The sequence below is a fragment of the Hemicordylus capensis genome, chromosome 3 (assembly GCF_027244095.1).
Source record: "Hemicordylus capensis ecotype Gifberg chromosome 3, rHemCap1.1.pri, whole genome shotgun sequence".
Taxonomy (NCBI): domain Eukaryota; kingdom Metazoa; phylum Chordata; class Lepidosauria; order Squamata; family Cordylidae; genus Hemicordylus; species Hemicordylus capensis.
The window spans coordinates 134653846-134674260 of record NC_069659.1 but is presented as its reverse complement, the minus strand read 5'-3'; the positions used below and the strand labels follow the sequence as shown (position 1 = coordinate 134674260).

The window sequence follows — 20415 nt, the reverse complement described above, 5'->3', positions numbered from 1 at the left end:
TGAATCAACATCTTAGAACCTATATGTTATATATAGCCCAGAAGCCCTTTTAATGACCATCTGGTTTCTCTAGCAAATCCATGGAATGCATTCCTGGAAAAGAATTTAAAGTGGTATTTTGTGACAGTTAGCTGATAGGGCCAACTGATTGACTCAGTTTACAAGCCCCAGAACATATGTGAGCGAATAAGCTGGCCTTTAATATGCAACATGCATAGAACTGCCACTAGATCCCAAGTGACATAGCAGTTTGTGTTTAAAGGGTGCTTGTCAGTTTGCTCACATGTAATATGCCATATACTAGGGTTGCCAACTCTGATTGAACCTATTCTAAGATTTCCTCCCCCCCCCCCGCCCGTTAATATTTTTCATGATGTCAATGTTCCTAAGATATTTTATGCACAGCAGCTCTGGGGTAAATGTTGAGCGAAGCCACTTCGAATTACACTCGCAGCATGAGGGAAGCAGCCCCTCCCCTCTGCTCTCGGGTTTTCTTTTGGTGCAGGTTCACATTGCATGCCTCCTTGTTTTTCCTTCTAGCCAATGGGGAGGGAGAGCATGAGCAAGTGCTCCTTGGGTAGGAACACAGTGTTGCCTTCAAGACCTCATGTCCTAGACTAGGAGCATTTGTATACACTAACAGATTTCTTTCCTTTTTTCCAAAACATGTGTGGTGTTTTAACCAGTGAAAACCTTAAGCAAGCAAGCAATATTGTTCAAAAAAGTCAACTTGAGCAAACACAGAGGTTTTACTTTTGTAACTAGAACTTTAAGCGTTTGCTTCCTGCAGCCAGGCAAGCCTGCTTGATTTGCATTACTAAAGAGTTATATCTGCATTCCTAAAGACTGTTTCCCCCTTATCATGTTAATAATTCTACATCAGTGCCTCTCCCTATTTGCTCTGATGTTTTCAGAAAAACCTGCTTAAAACCAGCATTTTAAAAACCCGGAAATAAATTGAGAGAAGCTAAAATTCGGAGTGCTTCCAAGTAATAGTCAATATTCTCCTGGATGGAGACTGATGCGGATTTTGAAGATTCCAGGCCAGTCCTGAAGGCAGGGTCGGAGCCACCATTGGGCTCACCCCATGGGTGAGCAGCATAACAGATGACTGACACCCTAATGTGTTATATGCCTGCATTCTAAACAACCACTTCTTACGTAGCCTCTACTTTTGTTCTCTCATTCTATACTATTCTATGTATTCTCCACCAGAATGCAAAAGTATGTGCAGACACTGGGCAATACCACATGGCTGACCATACCATTTGTAATCCTGACTATAATGTTCTAGAAGAACATTGAGGGTGGAAAGCCAGACTTGTGGTAGTGAGGATGAATTGTCCCCTTTGCTAAGCAGGGGTTCCCTTGGTTTGCATTTGGATAGGTGACTACATGTGCTATATGTAGTCTGCTATAAGATATTCTGCTTAGGGAATGGGGCCATAGCTCAGTGGTGGAGCATGAGCATCTGCTTGCCTGCAGAAGGTCCCATGTTCAATCCCGAGCATCCCCAGGTAGGGCTGGCACAGACTCTCGCCTGAAATTTTGGAGAGCTGCTGCCAGTCAGTATAGACCATAGACAACACTGACATAGATGGATTGCTGGTCTAACTCCCATGAAGCAATTGCTATGCTCCGATGTAACTCTACCAAGGGTACAAGCAGGGTTAGGAAGACTGTAGAAACTCTCTTGGCTCTGGTAAATAAGGATGCCCCTTCAATTACTTTCGGCCAGTTTCACACGTTGTGCATTCTTACTCACCATTCTTAGAGCCAATGCAGTTAAATATTCTTTGGTACCATAAGACAACATCAACTCGAAAAAAACGGTAAAGAATCACCATGACATTTAGAATAGCCAGCAAAATAAAAAATCCTACTATCAGATAGATGTTGCTGTGACCTAATGAAAGAAAATAAAGTATTTACATTAAAGAAAACAATAACAGGGCCAATTTCTCAAACATACACAGAATGTCCCATGGATGAAATTAGAAGTGCCAGGTTCAGACTGAGGTGTCAGTCTTTGTTTGTTTGTTAGTATACTGAAGAAGGCACTCTCCCAGGTAAACTGGCTTCCTTTTAAGCCATTTAGGGCTTTAAAGCTAATTACTAGCACTTCGTATTTTGCCCAGAAGCATATCGGCAACCAGTGCAGCAGGCATAATATAGTCTCTCCAAGAAACAGTGGAGACCAATCTGGGTGCTGTATTTTGAACTAACTGAAGTTTCCAAATGACATACAAAGGCAGCCCCACACAGAGCACATTGCAGCAGTCAAGCCTAAAAGTTACAAGTGAGTGCACCGCAGTTGTGAGATCATTAACTTCAAGGAATGGATACAGTTGTCTTATCAACCAAAGTTGATAGAAAGCACTCCTGGCCATAGCGTCCTGAGATACCCGGGTGAGTCCTGGGTCCAGAAGCACTCCCAAACTGCGTATCTGTTCCTTTAGGGGGAGTGCAACTACATCCAGAACAGGAAGATCAATCATGTCCTTCGAGTTATGACCCCTCACCATTAGTACCTCTGTTTAGCTTCAATTTATTATCCCTCATCCATCCATTTACTGCCGGAAGGCAGGCATTTAGGAGAACTATGCCACTTCCCTGAGGGAGGGCAGGATGCCTCCTTGTCTTAAGGAGGCAATTATTAGACTACTTCTGAAGAAGCCTGCCTTGGATCCCTCAGAGTTAAGCAACTACAGGACTGTCTCCAACCTTCCACGGCTGGGCAAGGTGATTGAGAGGGTGGTGGCCTCCCAGCTCCAGACAGTCTTGGAGGAAACTGATTATCTAGACCCATTTCGAATTGGCTTTTAGTTGGGATATGGGGTGGAGACTGCCTTGGTCAGCTTGATGTATTATCTCCAATTGGAAAATGACAGAGGGAGTGTGACTCTGTTGGTCCTTTTGGATCTCTCGGCAGCCTTCGATACTATTGACCATAGTATCCTTCTGGAATGTCTGAGGGGATTGGGGGTGGGAGGCACTGCTTTGCAGTGGTTCTGCTCCTACCTCATGGGCAGATTCCAGATGGTGTCTCTTGGAGACTGTTGTTCTTCAAAATCTGAACTTTCCTATGGTGTCCCTCAGGGCTCCATATTGTCTCCGATGTTATTTAACATCTACATGAAACCGATGGGAGAAATCATCAGGAGATTAGGTGCAGGGTGTTATCAATATGCTGATGACATCCAAATCTATTTTTCCATGTCAACATCATCATGAGAATGCATAACCTCCCTAAATACCTGCATGGAGGCGGTTATGGGCTGGATGTGGGATAACAAAATGAGGCTGAATCCAGACGAGAAGAAGATACTTATTGTGTGGGTTCAGAAACTGGAAGACAATTTTGATATGCCGGTTCTGGATGGGGTCACGCTTCCCTGGAAGGAACAGGTATGCAATCTGGAGGTGTGTCTCTATCCAAACCTCTCCCTGGTGTCCAGGGTTGAGGCAGTGGCCAGAGGTGCTTTTTATCAGCTTCGGCTGATATGGCAGCTGCGTCCATTTCTTGAGATGAACAACCTCAGAACAGTGGTATATCTGCTGGTAACCTCAAGCCTGGACTACGGCAATGCACTCTATGTGGGGCTGCCTTTGTATGTAGTCCAGAAACTGCAGCTGGTCCAGAAGGTGGCAGCCAGGTTGGTCTCTGGGTCATCTTGGAGAGACCATATTACTCCTATGTTGAAAGAGCTACAAAACAGTTCTACAACAGTTCTTGGCTGCCGATAGGTTTCCGGGCAAAATACAAGGTGCTGGTTATTACCTATAAAGCCCTAAACAGCTTAGACCCTGGGTATTTAAGAGAACATCTTCTTTGTTATGAACCCCACCCATCTCCCATTAAGATTGTCTGGAGAGGTTCATCTGCAGTTGCCTCCAGCTCGTCTGGTGGCTACTTGGGGACGGACCCTCTCTGTTGCTGCCCCTGGGCTTTGGAATGTACTCCCTGTTGAAATAAGAGCCTCCCTATCTCTGGCAACTTTTAAAAAGGCACTGGAGACATATTTATACACCAAGGCTTTTAATTAGATTTATAGTTTCAATGCTTTTGATATTGAGTTTTAACTGATTTTAATGTTAGTGATTTTAATGTTTTAATTGTAAACCGCCCAGAGACGCAAGTTTTGGGCAGTATAGACATATGGTAAATTAATAATTCTCAGCAAAAAGACCGTTTATTGCACAACCAAAAAACCCCTAAAAGTTGGTAAACATAAAAACATAAGACGTTTCGGTGTTACACACCATCCTCAGCTAAGTAAAACAAATGAGCACAGATGAAAACCTCGGTTCCCCAGCTGTTAAAACACACGTTATCACTTGGGAACTCATAATAAGTGATTTCATCCTCCCCTAATCTCTCATGGCTATGGTGCTCTGAAAGCCCTAGTGCAGCAGGGGACAGGTGTGCCTTTTATAGTCTCCATCTTGTGAGAAGACTGATTTATATCAGATCAGGGCATGATGGCTGTCATTCATGTCTTTTCAACCAATAAGCTGGTTTACTGGCACAGACATACATGGAGAAGCTATTTGTTGATTAAAACAAGCATATCCTGCCCTTGGATCTAAAAGCTTTACAAGGTGACTCAACAGGGGCATAACTATAACAGCGCAAGGGGAGACAGTTGTCTGGGGGCCCACTGCCTTGGGGGGGGAGCCCCCCAGAGGCAAGTCACATGACTGACTCCCCCAGCCGCGCACCTGCCCGTGCTTCCTTCAGTTGTATTCATCCTCCGAAATTGATGTGAGTGTTAAGACCTGGAGCTACCAGAACAGCATGTCTTTCTCTAGTACCATTACATGACTTGCATCGTCCACAATTTACAAAACCTTTTTAAGAATAATGTAGGATGATATTCTATTGTGGCACAGACAGATAGATAGATAGATAGATAGATAGATAGATAGATAGATAGATAGATAGATATTTTACTATGCTTTTTGTTACCACTATTCAGCCTCATTTAAGATTTCTTTACTTCATGAGCAGAGCTTCAGTGAGGGGAGGACCCATTTTAAAATCTTGTCTCTGGGCCCACTCCAGCCTTGCTATGCCCCTGTGACTAAACACATTTTAAAATCCATACTAATTAAAACATAAATAAAACCCTATCACACAAAAGAAAGAGAAATAGGAGGGAATAGTTCATTCATTAAGCAGCAAAGTCAGCAGAAGCAGCAAAGGCAAATCCCTTCAGATATTAATCAAAGGACTCCAAAGGCCTTCTGAAAAGGAATGGCTTGTGCCTGGTACTCAAAGACTAGCGCAGAGAAGGAGCAGACTGAGTCTCCCAAGGAAGGAAACTCCAAAACTTAAATCCCACTACCAAAAAGGTCCTTTCCTGAGTAAACCTCCATCATACCCCAAATGGTGGATAAATCTGGAGCAGGGACTTTTAGAATTCAGCTGAATTCATGTGGGATTATTTGAACAATTGGTTCATATGCTGACTGTTCCATACGCTTCAGTTGGCATAGAACATTGCAGTCCACGTTCTCACAGGACTAAGTTGTATATCATGCCAATGCTTCAATATCTCCACTAGCTCTTTATTGTCTTCCAGGTACTATTCAGGATGCTTTTTTAAAAAAATAATATATATATATATATATATATATATATATATATATATATATATAAGCTCTTCAAGAAATCACATTGAAGCGCTTCACACAATTATTGTGAAGTGCCTCGATGAGGTCTGCGGGGAGAGCAGGCTTAGCCCGCTCTCCTCACAGATGATCATGCCTGGAGCCCTGGGCAGCTGGATCGGCTGCCCACACGACTACCGGCTCTGTCATGGAGCCGGTGGGGGCTGCAGGGATTAGGGGCTGCCCAGCCCCCAGAAGTCCCAGGATGCTGCACGCGAGTGCACGGGACATTCTGAGGGGACCCCTGAGCCTACTGCCTGAGGGGACCTACTCCTGTGTCGCTGTGCGCTGCGGTGGCACATGAGCAATAAAATGAGGTTAATGGAGCACTCGTTCCATTAACCTCATTTAAAGGGAGGATGAATTAGGCGGGCTAGCCGCCTGGGAACCACTGGGCTCACCCACAAGCCCAGTGGTTCCCATGATCGGTAGAAAGTGGGCTAGCCCGCTTTCTACCGATCGTGGGAACAACTTCATTGTCCCCTTTTGTTCTAACTCAACTTTACTGATCAACCAAAAGTAACTTCTTTACAGTGCCATCCATGCAGAACATTCAGACAGCAAGGATACATTCAAAGGCATTTTCAGAATCTGTTCCAGCAGTATACCAGGGCTGATGTACAGTAAATTAAAAAAGAAATCTAGTTCCACAAGTAGTCTATTGATGTGTGAAATAGGAGCTGCAAGCTTCTACAAGATTGTGGCTTCACTTCTGTGAAATGAAAAAAAAAGTCTCAAAAACTGTGAGACTTCCTAGTTTTGGCTGACATTTGGCAGCCACGGTAAAACAAGAAATAATTCTCTGTGGCATATGTATTTTGTGTATGTGGAGTCCAAGACTCAGTTAAGCCATTGCAGCATATTGCTTGGAGCCCAAGCACAGCAAGCAAAGGTTTGCCTTCCTGCCATCTGTCTGCTCAAATTTCCCCTTCCCAAACTGCATTTCTATATGTGTGAACAAATATATGAAATCAGAATCCCATGAGGAAAAAGGCAGTTTGGTGGGGTGGGGTTTTGAGTGGACGGACAGCAAGGAGAGAAAGCGTTAAGCAATGACTGCACCACCATTTGTCCCACTCTTGATTGCAGCCTCTAAGCCTTCTTTTCATTTAAAAAAGAAAACCAGAGGAAAAGAATCATGTAACTGAGCATCACAAGAAATGTAAATGGTAGTTAAGCCTGCTCTGTTCAAACAGAGTTTCTGCTCACTTCTGTCCAGGTGAGAAAGCCATTTTGCCCAGTTTCACTGGCTCTGAGGCAAGTGCCTTCAGGCCCTCTTCATTCCGTGAACCAGCACGACAGGGTTATGGAATGTATTGGGGTTTGGCACTGTATATATGTGGGGGGAAAGGTGAAGCAAGGGATTCCAACAGTCCCTTTTTTCTGCTTTCTGTTCCTGGTTAAAAACACCTCCCCCCGTTTGCCTCTTGGGAGATTCTAGACTTGGACAAGAATATTCTACAACCCCTATTCCCCCTAGAATATTCTTCAGGTAAAGGAGAGAATTGTTAGGAGAATTAATCTGTCATTCAGAAATTCTCACCTGGAGCATTTTCAGACAACAGGCTTTACCACGGGTTTACTGCTGACGACGCAAAAAATGGATTTTAACCTCAGCTATAAATTGGGCTGCACTCTAACTCTCCACTGAATCCTTTTACCCCATGATTTCTACCTTTTCTACCTGATCAGTTCTTAGGGCCCTTTATCTTTCAAGGTTTGAGAGCTTTCAACACTCCACAGTGATATACAAAGCCCTAAAGTGGCCTGTATTCAAAGTGGCAGAAGGGCATCTCCCCCGCCCCCATCAGCATCAGCTTCTAGCCCATTCAGCCACTTCCAGCCCATTCAGCTATCAACCACACAGCACAGTGGCTTCCAGCCCATTCATCTGCTTTCCACCCTGCAAGCTGGCTGGGAAGCTGTAGGAGGAGCAGCAGGAGTGGTTGCAAGAGGAGGAAGAGGGCTGCAAAGCCGGTGGGTCTTATGGGGCTGCCATGGAGGGAGCAGGAGAGCAGGAGGCAACAATTGTGGGGCCCTCAGCAGCCTCTCTTCTTGGGAGTACTCAGAGCAGTCAGCATTCAAACCCATTAGCCTAATTAAAAGTTCCACCCCTGACACTCCTGATAAAGAGCATCCATCTGGAATCTCGTATGTTATTTTCCATGGGCATTCCATTGACAAATATAATGCAAGTAACTGGAAAGTTCTGCAGTGAGGCCATCATCGACTTGCAGACAGTGGCTCAAAGTGTTTGCATTAGTACATAGAATTGCTCTCTATAAAGTGGTTCTTTTAGCTACCTTTGCAATCTGGCTTAGAAAAGTTGTCTGAATGTGACATCCGGCAGACTCTTTTTGTAGTATTACCTGGCCCAGTGAGACATACTGTATGTATTGCCTTCACTACCTTGAATCTCTTCCCTAAGAGCAATAGTTTTTAAGAGACCACCTTGCCTGCTGAAAAAATGATCATTGATGGCTATCATACTGCAAAGCACAGGAAACAAAAAGATGAAAAGGCACCTCACCTTTCTCTTTGTCACGTAAGGTTATACTGACCCTTTTGAACTCTTGGATATTCCATATGGAACAGGAGAAAGTTAAGTTAAGGTCCTCTTTCCTTACTTCCATAATATTTAATACAGCCTCTGTATAATATCCTTCTCCAGTTTTCAAATACCTAATGGAGAGAATTAGTGTTTGTGTGAATGGATAGTCTCAACTTTCAAGTTATGAAAATCTTTTATCAGATACATACGATTTGTTAAATCGAACAAAGCGGTTGGGATCTTCTTCACTATTATTTTCCCAATAGCTTCCATGGTCAGCTAGCTTTCCAATGCCCAGCCATGCCTTACATGAAAGGTTTGCAGGAGAACCTAAAATGAGGGGTGGGGGGGATCCATTTAGAAATTGCAGATATTCTATACCAAACAGTAAGTTATTCTGGGCCAACCGAGCTCTGCAGCAGAGTCTTATGCATGCTCCCACTGAATTTAGTCAGGCTTACTCCTAAGTAAACATGTATAGGATTGTAGCCCTTATGACAAACAGCTTATCATAACAAATGGTAGCTATGGATGGGGGTGCTTCTTAAAAGATGCATCTGGCCAGTTCAATGTGACCCTGATGAGTATTCAGCTTTAACAGATGCATTCAACTTTCCGCTTGCACAGAGAAGGGCTTCACATGAGCCTTCTCCTCTTGAAACCCTCCCCACGTTCAGTAATGTGAGGAGGGAGAGCAGGAGTGTCTCTCTTGGCCCCTGGTGCTAATGCAGCCATGTGTTTGGCTTTTGTGAGGAAGGGGTTGTGCTTGTGTACACAGTGCTAGCAGGAACTCTGATACTCCAGGGTTTCCCTAGTTTGGTGTATGAAGGTATGGCCCCTTTCTCATGAAAACTGAATGCATGGCAACCAGAGGGTGTGGCCAGTGGGCAAGTCAGTGTTGGGAAGCATGTCCATCATGTGTAACAGCCACCCCCTTCACATTCAGTAAACATTAAGGAGGCTTTAAAAAAAAGAAGAAATGCTTTGAGGGGATATTAACTTATTTGTTTTTATGTTTATGTTCTGCTCTTTCTCCAAGGAGCCTAGAGCAGTGCACACTGTTATGTTTATTCTCACAACAATCCTGTGAGGTAGGTTAGGCTGAGAGATAAGTGACTGGTTCAGAATCATCCAGTAGAGAGGTTTTTGTGAAAAAAGGGTTTCCTCCCTTAAGCCGGAAAACAGATAGCCTACAAGGTCCCTTCCAACTCCATGATTCTAAAATCATACAGTTGTCAAGACTTATCTGAAATCTTTTGATAGCATGTTATTTTAATTGATATCTCTTTGCAGTACAAGTGGCCCTAGTTATTCACGGGGTTCCATTTTCGCCTATAGGCTCGAATACAGAAACCGCTAATAACGAAACCTTACCCCTATGAGAATCCAGAGGTTAGGTTCCTTAATGTAAAAAAAGGGCCCCCAAAAAGCAGAAATAAAGGGAATAAAACATAAGTAAGATCTCCAGGTCTCCAGCAAGCCCACCCACCCCACAAACCTAAAATTCCTCCAATTTTTTGTTAATTTTTCAAAAAAATATCAGAAAAATCTTTTTGGGAAAAGGAGCCACAAATGGACAAATGCTGCAAAATGGCAGCCAGAAATGACACCGGAAGTCATTATCCACGGATAGGCTAATTTTGCCTTTAAAAAAAACACACACCCATAAATAAAGAAACGGAGTCTCACATAGACCCAACCGCAGATACACAAAACTGCAATCTGCAGGACAGCGAATAATGAGGTACACCTATATTAATTTTATTTTGTGCGTGTGCTGAAACCACATTGAGATGACAGGATGATTTTGCTCTGTAAATGTTTCAGTGTTAAACACTTAATTTACTGAATTAAGAATGGCCTTTATTGCCGCCACCTCCTCCTCCTCCTGCTCACAATGCTGCTACTCCACCACTGCAGTCTTCATTTCCCTGCGGTGCTCACAACGGAAAGTCAATAGATGGACTGTTTTCTCTCCCACATGAGAAAGGAAACAGCCCATTGACTCTCTCCTGCCAAAAGTACTGGTGGAGAAATGGCAACAGCCATGCATGTGCTATCAGGCCATTTCTCCGCCCCTACTTGCAGCATGAGAGAGTCGATGGGCTGTTTCCTCTCCCGTGGGAGAGAAAACAGCCAATCTACCTGCTCCCTGCTGTGAGTGCCAAAGGGAAATGAAGATGGCAGTGGCAGGCAGGTGACATTATGAGGAGGAAGAGGCCAAAGGAGGTAAGGGGTGGTGCTAGGGGGCTAGTGCCAGCCCCCTCACGAAAATATTGGGGAGCAGGGAGCTTGGCAGAATGTCAGAGGGTCTCCCCCCAACATATGTTCTGCTAATGAAACTGATTGACAGGCGCTTTAGAAGGGACAAAAGGAAGTACTTCTTCACACAGCACATACTGATTTATGGAATTTACTACCCAAGATATGGTAATAGCCACTAACTTAGATGGCTTTAAAAGGGGGTTAGACAAATTCATAGATGACAAATCTATCAATGACTACTAGTCATTATGGCGATATTCTATCTCCAGGTTCAGTCTGCCTCTAGATACCAGTTGCGGGGGAGCATTGTTGGGAGAGGATTATCCAGATCTCCAGTTTATGGGAAGGGTTATTTGCCTATTTGTGCTGCTTCTGGGCTTCCCCAGCATCTGTTTGACCCTGAAGGAAATAGGAGGCCTTACCAGATAGAGTTGTGGAATCATCCACTAGGGCAATTCTTGTGTTACAATGCTCTAACTTTCCCATGCTCAACAAATGCTACACAAAAACAGGATCTCAAAGTTTCCTATGACACTTTATGATACTTTATGACAAGCCGAGGTAGGCAACCTGGCAGCCTTTCCAGCTGTTGTTGAATGACAACTCCCATCATTCCACAATAAAGTGTGGCTGGAGATAATGGGGGGGGTGTAGTTCAACAACAGCAGGAGACTTCCCACCAGGGCTTTTACTTCGAATCTCCTCCGGAATGGAGTGCTGCATTTAATCCAAAGTCTGCATTTAACTCGGACTATCAGGGACCAGTACAGACAGGACTCTGTTTTTCCTCAAATCGAGGCTCCACATTCTGGCTTAGCCTGAAGTATATCCGGCATTTAAAAATCCTCTATTTCCAGCGGCTTTTGTTGGGGTGAAGTTTATGCCCCGAAGTTTATGCCCTGAAGTTTATCTGTAATGTGCAGATTGGCCAGTGTCGATAACTGGGATTTTCCCCAGACTCACACTTTCATGGGTTTGTTGTTTTTTTTAAAAAAATGTTTGCTGGGTGTGTTTCCGGAATGCCAAGTGTCAGCAGAGAGCGCTGCTTGGCAATTTGTCTCACTGATCCTCCAATCTTCCACTAAAGGAGTTTGACAGAATTGGCTCCTTCCCTTGCAATGAGCCCCCCTCCCTTTCCCCTCCCCTCCTTTTCTCTCTTGCCTGCCTTCCTGCAGTCCAGAAGGAGAGGGGGAGGAGAAATTCCTGCTCATGCAGTACTCACACAGGGCTGTCCTTAGAGAGCCCTGGTGGGGTGCGGGGCCTGGGGCAAATCAGCCAGTGTGGGGCCCCCATCCAGTTAATTCTAATGGGGGTTAAAAGAGTGGAGCCCGGGCAGTTGCCTTGCTTGCTATCCCCTAAGGAGAGCCCTGTACTCACGATTGAGAATGAGAAATTTGGGCTTCTTCTGCTTTTCTAAGCGTAGTCAGACTTGCTGAAATACAGCTGTCAAACTAACAAAAGAAGAAGAAAAGGTCTCCTGCCTCCTCCTCCTGCAATTTGATTGGTTGGATAAAAAACCTGGAGCAAGTAGTAGGAACGTGCAGAGGAGAAAGATCGCAGGGAATGTGGGGAGGAGCTGACTGCTCTGTGGACGGTCCAGCTAACCCCCCGAATTAAACTGCTTCGAATCTGTTCCGAAGCAGATTCGCTCTTTGGATACTCAAGGGCATAAAGCCATGTGTGAATAACTCCCTGGAGAGTCAAAGTTTTTTGTTTGTTTTTTAAACATTTTTTATATCCCACTCTTCCTCCAAGGAGCCCAGAGCAGTGTACTACATACTTAAGTTTCTCCTCACAACAACCCTGTGAAGTAGGTTAGGCTGAGAGAGAAGTGTTACCCAGCCCAGAGTTACCCAGCAAGTACCATGGCTGAATGGGGATTTGAACTCGGGTCTCCTCAGTCCTAGTCCTGCACTCTAACCACTGCCTACTCTTGCCATAAAGAGTAACATTTATTGCAGCAGGAACTTCTGTTAATCTAACGAGTAGGTTCTCCACTATGACCGCTCATGCCTCAATAAATGTGTTAGTCTTTATGTTGCTACAAGAATCATTGCTGTGATTTAACAGTGCAATCCCATTGTATTTAATAGATCTTACTTCTTAGCAAATTTGTTAAGCAATGCAGTGTAGGGGGAAAATCCCTTTACTTTATAAAGTATTTTCTTTTTCAGAATCACATCAAAATAGAAATAACATCCTTACCAATCTCTACTTCTATACTACCATTGTCTTTTGGATAGCAAACTTGAATAGATTTTGGCCATGGGTAGTCTGTGGATGTTCAGAAAAAATATGAGAAAATATTAAATTACCACTCATGTCTGACTTTCAGAATTTACAACTAGAGGTTGTTTCCATCAGATATTTTGAATCCATCCCATTCAGACACTTTAACTATGCCAGAACTTTAGCATTACTTCAGGTGACATCAGACAAGTAATCTACACAGTGTCAAATACTGTTAAATATGATCAGGAAATTATTAGTTTGGACTGTTGGTGAATTCAGCCCTGGTGGAAATTCAGACTGGATTTTAGGACAGAACACCTCATAGAGTGAGGAAAGACTAAGGAAAGAGCTTAAAAGCTGCTGTGAAATCTGACCAAGTTCTAAGCCTTATTTACACATTATGGTCAATACATGTAGTCTGTGTACAATGTATGCATGCACAGTTCTGTACATATGTATCGTAGTTCACACGTTATGCTGAGTGCAACATACAACACTACCCTTTTAATCAGTACCATACTCTCCTGCCTCCTAGGTTTTCCAGCTTGTTAGAATCTATCTCTTCTTTATTATACAGTGCTCCTCCACCTCCAATTCTCCCCACCCTGTCCTTTCTATAGAGTTTATAACTAAAGATAAACATGTCCCACAGGTTCCCACTGTTCCACAATGTTTCCATTATGCCCACTATATATATGTTGCAACCAAGCACCCCAGCTTGCCCATTTTGGCTGGGAGGCTTTTGGCACCTACTCCTCCGCCATTCCACTCAGCTTGCTGCTCTAGCAGTGTGCCCCACAACAGCCTGTGCATGCCAGCAGTGCTCCCTCCAGCAGCCCGCGCATGATGGCGGCACATATATGGCTGCCACGTGAGCCCACTGCAGCAGGAAGCTGCACTGAGCAGCAGAAGAGCAGGTAAGGACCTGCTTTCCTCACGTTTAAAGGTGCCACTCACTGCCTCATCTGGCGCTGACCTCCACTGGTCGAATAGGTTCGGCAGCCCCATGAACCAGTTCAGCTTCGAACGTGTGCACAAATCTTGATTCATGCACATCCCTAGTCCACAGCAGCCCTGGGGTGCTAGGAGTTATGGCTCCATAACACTGTGTATCATGTCAGCAAGCATACCTACTATCATACTGAATAAAGAACTTATTTAAAATAAACTTTCCTGGATCATGCCTATTTTCATCTTACCCAAAATTGCAAAGTTCCTTGTTGCAGATACATTGAACCTTTTCCCACGATGGCTGTATGTAAATTGACATGTATATTTTCCATTGTCATGTAGAGTAGCATTATTAATGTAAAGTCTCATATTTTGCATGCTGTATCTTGACCCCTGAAGGAATTCACAGTCCTGAAACACAAAACACTTTTCATGTATAGTCCTGTGTCTATCAATTTGGCAATGAGAGGGGACCCCAACCAAAGACAAGGTAGTGGTTTCTGCATACTAGAGGAAGTCCCCAGGTATACAGAAATATATTTGTTTGTACATTAAAAGAAAAAGAAAATGCACGTGCACACCCCAAACAGCCTGTATATTCTTAGTGGGCCCCAGAAGAAGTTAGGCCACATTTTTGACTGATTCAGATGATACTTTGTGTGCTAGCACAACCACACATGATAGAGATATGTGTATGCTGTGAGCACACCAGGGCACCTTCTTCAAATTGCATGGTGGGGGGTGATCAGTCCAAACTGCCCATCTACTTGCACAACAAAAACTAGTAAAGCTAGTATTTTCATTTATCTTAATTATTTATCAGATTTGTACACCGCCCCAAACTTTCATCTCTGGGTGGTTTACAGAGACATACAACAGGTTAAAACACAGGAAATAAAAACCTTAAAACAATTTAAAACCAGAGTCAGATTTAAAAACTTGGGTGAAGAGGTAAGTCTTCAAGAGCTTCTAAAAAGTTGTCACAGATGAAGCACATTCCACAGTCTTGGGGCAGCAACAGAGAAGGCCCGTCCCCATGTGCCCCGCTGTGCACATTCCCATGAACATCACGCTCGCCCGTGTACTCCTGCCAGCATGCACACGCGTGCAGGGTACTTCCTGTCATTTCTGGTCCAACGAGGGAACGGGGCAGCCGGGAGGTATGCTGCCACCCCGCTGGACCTTTTTAAAATGCATCGCCATGGGGGAACGTAGTGGGAGGGGTAAGAGCACCCTCACCCACCCTTAAAGGTCTCCCCCCACCTTTGAACTGGCCCCTGATGGTTACGTGCACATCCCTACATTGCATTGGGTGTTTGGGCTGGTGGGTGCACCTAGGGTTGCCAAAGCAGGGTGTGTGGTGGTCCCCATGGGTGCCAACTAGCGTTGGATTCTCTGATGGCCCATAGATTCCACATAGGGAGTCATTATGTAGAATCTATGTGACAGCAAAGAAACCAATGCCCTTTACTCCCTAAGGCAGAAATAATATATCTTTAAAAATATTTTTAAAATAATTAAAAATTGCTCCTTTGACCAATTGCTTTGGGGCTTGGGTGGTAGTTGGCACCCATTGGGGCCTACCACACACCCAACATTTGCACACCTGGGTGCTACCCATAGGAAATAATGGGCCGGTTCAAGCCCCATTATTCCCTATGGAGAACCATTCATTCATTCATTCATTACATTTATAGACCACCCCATCCAAAGGCTCTGGGTGGTGCACAACAAGTTTAAAAAGACATAAAACAAACACCATCTAAAACACACTACTTAAAACAATATAGAAACAAATTTTAAAACAATTCAAAACCAATTTTAGAACCAGTTCTAAGTGGGGTGGGGTTCCAATTAGAACTGAACCACAGGCCGGTTCTAATAGAACTGGTAGAGCCAGTTTGAGTTTGGTTCTAATTAGAAATGAACCACAAAAAACAGTTTTGTGCACATTCCTACCAGAAAGGGAAACAGCTATTAAATTTCTGTTTTCCCTTCCCATTGTTGGGAATTCTCTCTGGTAGGAGAAACCCTTTTTCATTATAGCAGAGTGCACAGAGGCACAAAACAGTGGAATTTAGTTAGGCATGCGTGTTTGCTGAGAGTAAAGTAACTTGGAGCCAGTTCATAGTTTCAAATCAATATACGTGGTATTTATTAGAGAGCTCCATTCTAGATAGGAAAGTGAGGAGATAGGATCTCTAATCTAGCTAGCTAGCTGGATGCAGATGGATTCTGCATCTCTGCACACATGGTGCAGGGGAGAGGAGCTTGCATGTTGCAAGGTAGAAGGAAAGGAAGGGAAGGGAAGAGGAAGGAAGTGGCTGGCTGGAAGGAAGTGTCCCTGAGAGTAGCAATCTACATTCCAAAGGGATAGTGTCAGAGCAGTAGAGAAGGGATGACCAATGTCTTGACCCTAGCCCTCTGACTCACTAGTCTGTCCTCCTATGTCATTGAGACAAGAGACAGTGTATAGTCCTTCACTTCCAACACTCATGGAACGGCCTGCTGACCTGCCAAAAGTACTTCTATTCCCCACCACAACTGGAATAGTTGCCCCACAGTCAATAGTCATGCCACCTGTCTCCCCATCTCTAGACAGACCCAAGACTAACATCACAGACTAACTTTACCCCAGACTCAATAACGAAATCTGGCTAGACAGCTGTTACAGCTCCCAAAACAGCCATAAAGGAATATATTGTGCTCCAGACCTCAGTCCCACACTGAAGGCCTGGCACCAAAGGCCGACCCCCTTTGGCAGCTGGCCACAACACCGGCTGCACCATCAGCCACAGCCCCCTTTGTTATAAACCCCCAGAATCTCTCTTCTCACAAAGGACTCTGGGCAGGGCTAGTATTTCAAACTAGTACTCACAGTGCTTTGAGCTAGGAGTCATGGTGTACACATGTCCTTATCCTGTGTGGCCAGGCCAGGCGATGAAGTATCATCTGAACTGACCAAGAGAGAGACACACACACACACACGGTGGTAAGGAGGGAATTTGCTTCTCAAGGCTCTAATTTCTAGGACCCCGGGGGAGTATTAGGGATGAGGGATACCAGAGGTGCACCTACGTAATTTTGGAGCCTAGACCCTGGACCTTTGGAGCCCCCATGCCCCCACTGCAAGTTAAGCATCATCCCCCTACACACACAGACACACTGTGACACATGCAGTATTTTAAGCACATGGGGTTTTGAGGGCACAAACAGCAACTGAACTCACAAGAAAGTAAGAATATAAAACAGGTCTATTTATGTAAACATGCATTAGCAAAAACATTTCAACACAACTTAACATATTCCCATCCCACATATTTCTTTCCCCACTCCCCGCTCTGTCTCTAAAGCAGAGGTCATGCTTGGACACCTGGTGCAGTGCAGGCCAGCAGAACAGCAACCACACCACCCAGGACAGACTAAAGAGGATTTGGGGGGCCCCAGGCAGAGACGCACTAACCCCCGGACCTTGGGGACCTGGTCCAGTCCTCCAAGGTCCAGGGGGGCTCGAAATGGCTGGGGGGGGCTCAGCAGCCACCCTGTGCCCACTCTGCCAAACCTCCATTTTGGGTTTTTTTGTTTTTAAAAAAACTTTTTCCCCCTTACCACAGCCAAGGGGTGCCTGCGGGGGTAGGGGGTGTGCAGGCAGAGCAGTCCTTCTCCCTTCTCCCCCCTCCCCCAGCGGCAGAGAGACCAGAAGGACCGGAGAGGCAATCTTGCAATGATCTCTAAACTGTGCAGGCATGCCTTGCACTTTGTTAAAGACACTGGCCTGAATGGACGCGACTAGCGTCCCTCCAGTCTCTTTGCCGCTGGGGGAGGGGGCACCCCCTATATTAAGCAGTTGCTGGACAGACTACCCAGTCACAACCATCTGAGCCGACAGTGGTTCTCTGGTACCATCCAGTCAGGTCTTGATGATACATACCTTGTACCACTTGATATCAGATGCATCCTTATAGCTATTAAAAGAAGGGCAAGGAATATTTCCAGATCCAGGACTTCCTCTCGTTTCTATATAGAGAGCATCCTCGTAATAACAAATTCCTTGTTTGTGTTGCTGTATTGTCACTCTCACAGTTTCAGATGTATTGGGATCATACCTGGGAATGCAAATCAGCTGTAGTGTTTTGTTTTGTTTTGTTTTTAAAGAAAGCAACAAAAATAAATTTTGCCCACTTTCTACCTACTTATGTTTAAAACAAGTATAATTTCCAGAGTCTTCAGTGGATGTTGGCAGAAACCAAAGTTGTTTCCCAACAGAATGCACTCGTGCTCCTTCATCTGTGGATATGTCCCTTCCAAGATGATGCCAAGTCACAGTCTCAGAAGACATTGTATCAGGACAATCTACAACAAATGCCTCATTTTCCATTGCAATCCCTGTCAAGGAATAGATAGACTCAAGCAGTGGTTTTTATTTTACATTTATATCCCGCTCTTCCTCCAAGGAGCCCAGAGCAGTGTACTACATACTTAGGTTTCTCCTCACAACAACCCTGTGAAGTAGGTTAGGCTGAGAGAGAAGTGACTGGCCCAGAGTCACCCAGCTAGTATCATGGCTGAATGGGGATTTGAACCTGGTTCTCCCCGGTCCTAGTCCAGCACTCTAACCACTACACCACGCAGAGGTCTTGTGATGACACAAGACCTCTGTGCCCTTGAAAAGAGGGCACCAAATGCAAATCCATCTCAGGTATACAGAAATTTTCCTTGATTTTGAATCCACACATGTACGTGCACACACACGCACACACACACACACACATGCATGCACACACACATACCCCTCTGCCTTCTTTGCAATGGTAAAACCTCATGATGTGCATACCCTCCTCTGCCTTCCTCCTCATGAACTTCTGGGCTAATTATAAAAATAATTTATAATTATTTAATTATAAATAATGATGATGAAGCAGAAGAGGAAATGATGAAAGGGTAGTAGAGCACTGGAGACAGGGGCTGGCATTCAGAGCAGTGCACCGCAGATGCAGCAGAAGATGCATCTTCACTGCAGAAACCTTTCCTATGCATGCAATAGGAGAGGGAGGAATTTTGAATGATTTGCTTTGCCTGGAGAAGCGTCATGAGTCATCCAAAAATATGTCTCTCAGGCCACCTCCAGAGGCAGAGCAGATAGTCAAAAGTCACTCTGCCCTATGCACCCAACACTACACAGCTTAAAAAAAAAAAAAGGCTTCCCACAGGGTGGACAAATCCTCCTGACACATCTACGGTGTGTTCCTCTGGATGTCACCCACTCTAAAGAGCATCTTGTATTTTACTACCCTTACTTCATTTACTTCCCCACTTCCTCCCCCTTTTCATATCCATTTCAGTGGTGCAAAGTGGCAGTGGTTTGGTGGTGAGGAGGAAGAGTGGGAGTGGTGGTTCTTTGCACAGTGGTGGCTGTGTCACCACTCAGTGAAGAACTGCTGCAATGAAGGGAGGCAGCAGGCAGAAGGAGGGAGGTGAGGTGGGAGACAGTGGGGGCACCTTGCCACCTCACTGGCACCCCAATAATCTGCTGCTTGAGGTGATTGCCCTGCCTCACCTCATGGAAGGACCACCCCTGGTTGCAAACCTACTTTGGAAAAGGAATGCATGTTAGGTCACGGATTCATACCATTGTGTGTAGATACAAAAGGAGACCTTTCTCTGTGTGTTCAAATACTGCTTGTAACATTGGCTGCATTTTCACATGTCGTAACACAAAACCAGAGCTTAAGGGGCCTCCAGTTTAAATTTGTGGACATCTGAATGCGTGCAACTGCAGTTCAAACAGAAAATGGACCCACAGTTTCCCTCCCCAGACTCTGATTTGTACCTTCAGTTTGTAGTTAAGTTTCACCGCCTGTGCTTCCAGTTCTGCGGTGCCAGCGTTGCATCCGAACTTGGCACCGCAGTCTTCCTGGCTGCAGAAAGGGTGCTCTCCATTATGTCCTAATTTGGATGGGGGGGGGAAGGGAGGGAGCAGATGGACCTGCAGTTCTGCATTATGTGAGAATGCAGACATAATATGAAACTGAATACTTTGTTTTGGGAAAGAACCAGCTAGTCCAGCAAGGACAAAACATGCATAAACCCTTATACATAAGACATCTATGCATTTAGCTCCTTCTCAATGAGGAATTACATATGGTCTGTTCTGACAGAGAAATTTTCACCCTGACCTGTCTCTAGTTCTTCATAACAACTGATGGTCCTGGATGTGCATCCCATCACAAGATGGATCTAGTCAGACATTTGGGTTCGGATGAACACCATGATGCAGATACACAACTGCATTGGCCTCATGCATAGAACTTCCCAGTCTCTTGTGGATTGTGGTGTTAATGGAAACCCAAATCTCATCTGCTGGATTTGGGTGTTGATATGTGTTTTAGAAAGGGGGGGTGGGGGGGTACAGCAAACAATGTCTGGATAATTCTTCTTTAGGACTCATTTGAAAAATCAGCAGAATGTACACGCAGATAAGTAGTGTAACAAGATTTACACTTACAGATTTCCCGTGTCTCAGAAACAGAGAAACAAGCCAACAGCAAGGTGAAGTATAAGAGAGGCATCATGTTGCTAAGGCAGGAAAATAAAAAATAAATAACCATGACTGAATTTCAAAACTTTCACCATAATTAAAAATAAACTACTTTTATTCTAATATAAATTTTAAAAATGAACTAATTACTACATATCTATCCTGCCCTTCCTTTAAAAAGCTTAGTGTGATCTATAAGGTTCTT

The 20415-nt window shown here is 44.5% G+C and overlaps 1 protein-coding gene across 1 annotated transcript in view; it reads right to left on the bottom strand.

Annotated features, from left to right (window-relative positions):
- The window catches only part of IL1RL1 (interleukin 1 receptor like 1), a 29554-nt gene extending 11543 nt beyond the window's left edge, over nucleotides 1-18011 (bottom strand). The window contains exons 1-7 of the mRNA XM_053308932.1: nucleotides 17866-18011; nucleotides 17604-17778; nucleotides 13921-14083; nucleotides 12695-12763; nucleotides 8434-8554; nucleotides 8204-8355; nucleotides 1766-1906 (exon numbers count right to left, since the gene is read on the bottom strand). Of these exons, the coding sequence (XP_053164907.1) occupies nucleotides 1766-1906; nucleotides 8204-8355; nucleotides 8434-8554; nucleotides 12695-12763; nucleotides 13921-14083; nucleotides 17604-17778; nucleotides 17866-18011 (967 nt within the window). The remainder of the gene's footprint in view (nucleotides 1-1765; nucleotides 1907-8203; nucleotides 8356-8433; nucleotides 8555-12694; nucleotides 12764-13920; nucleotides 14084-17603; nucleotides 17779-17865) is intronic.
- Between the last annotated feature and the right edge of the window lie 2404 nt (nucleotides 18012-20415).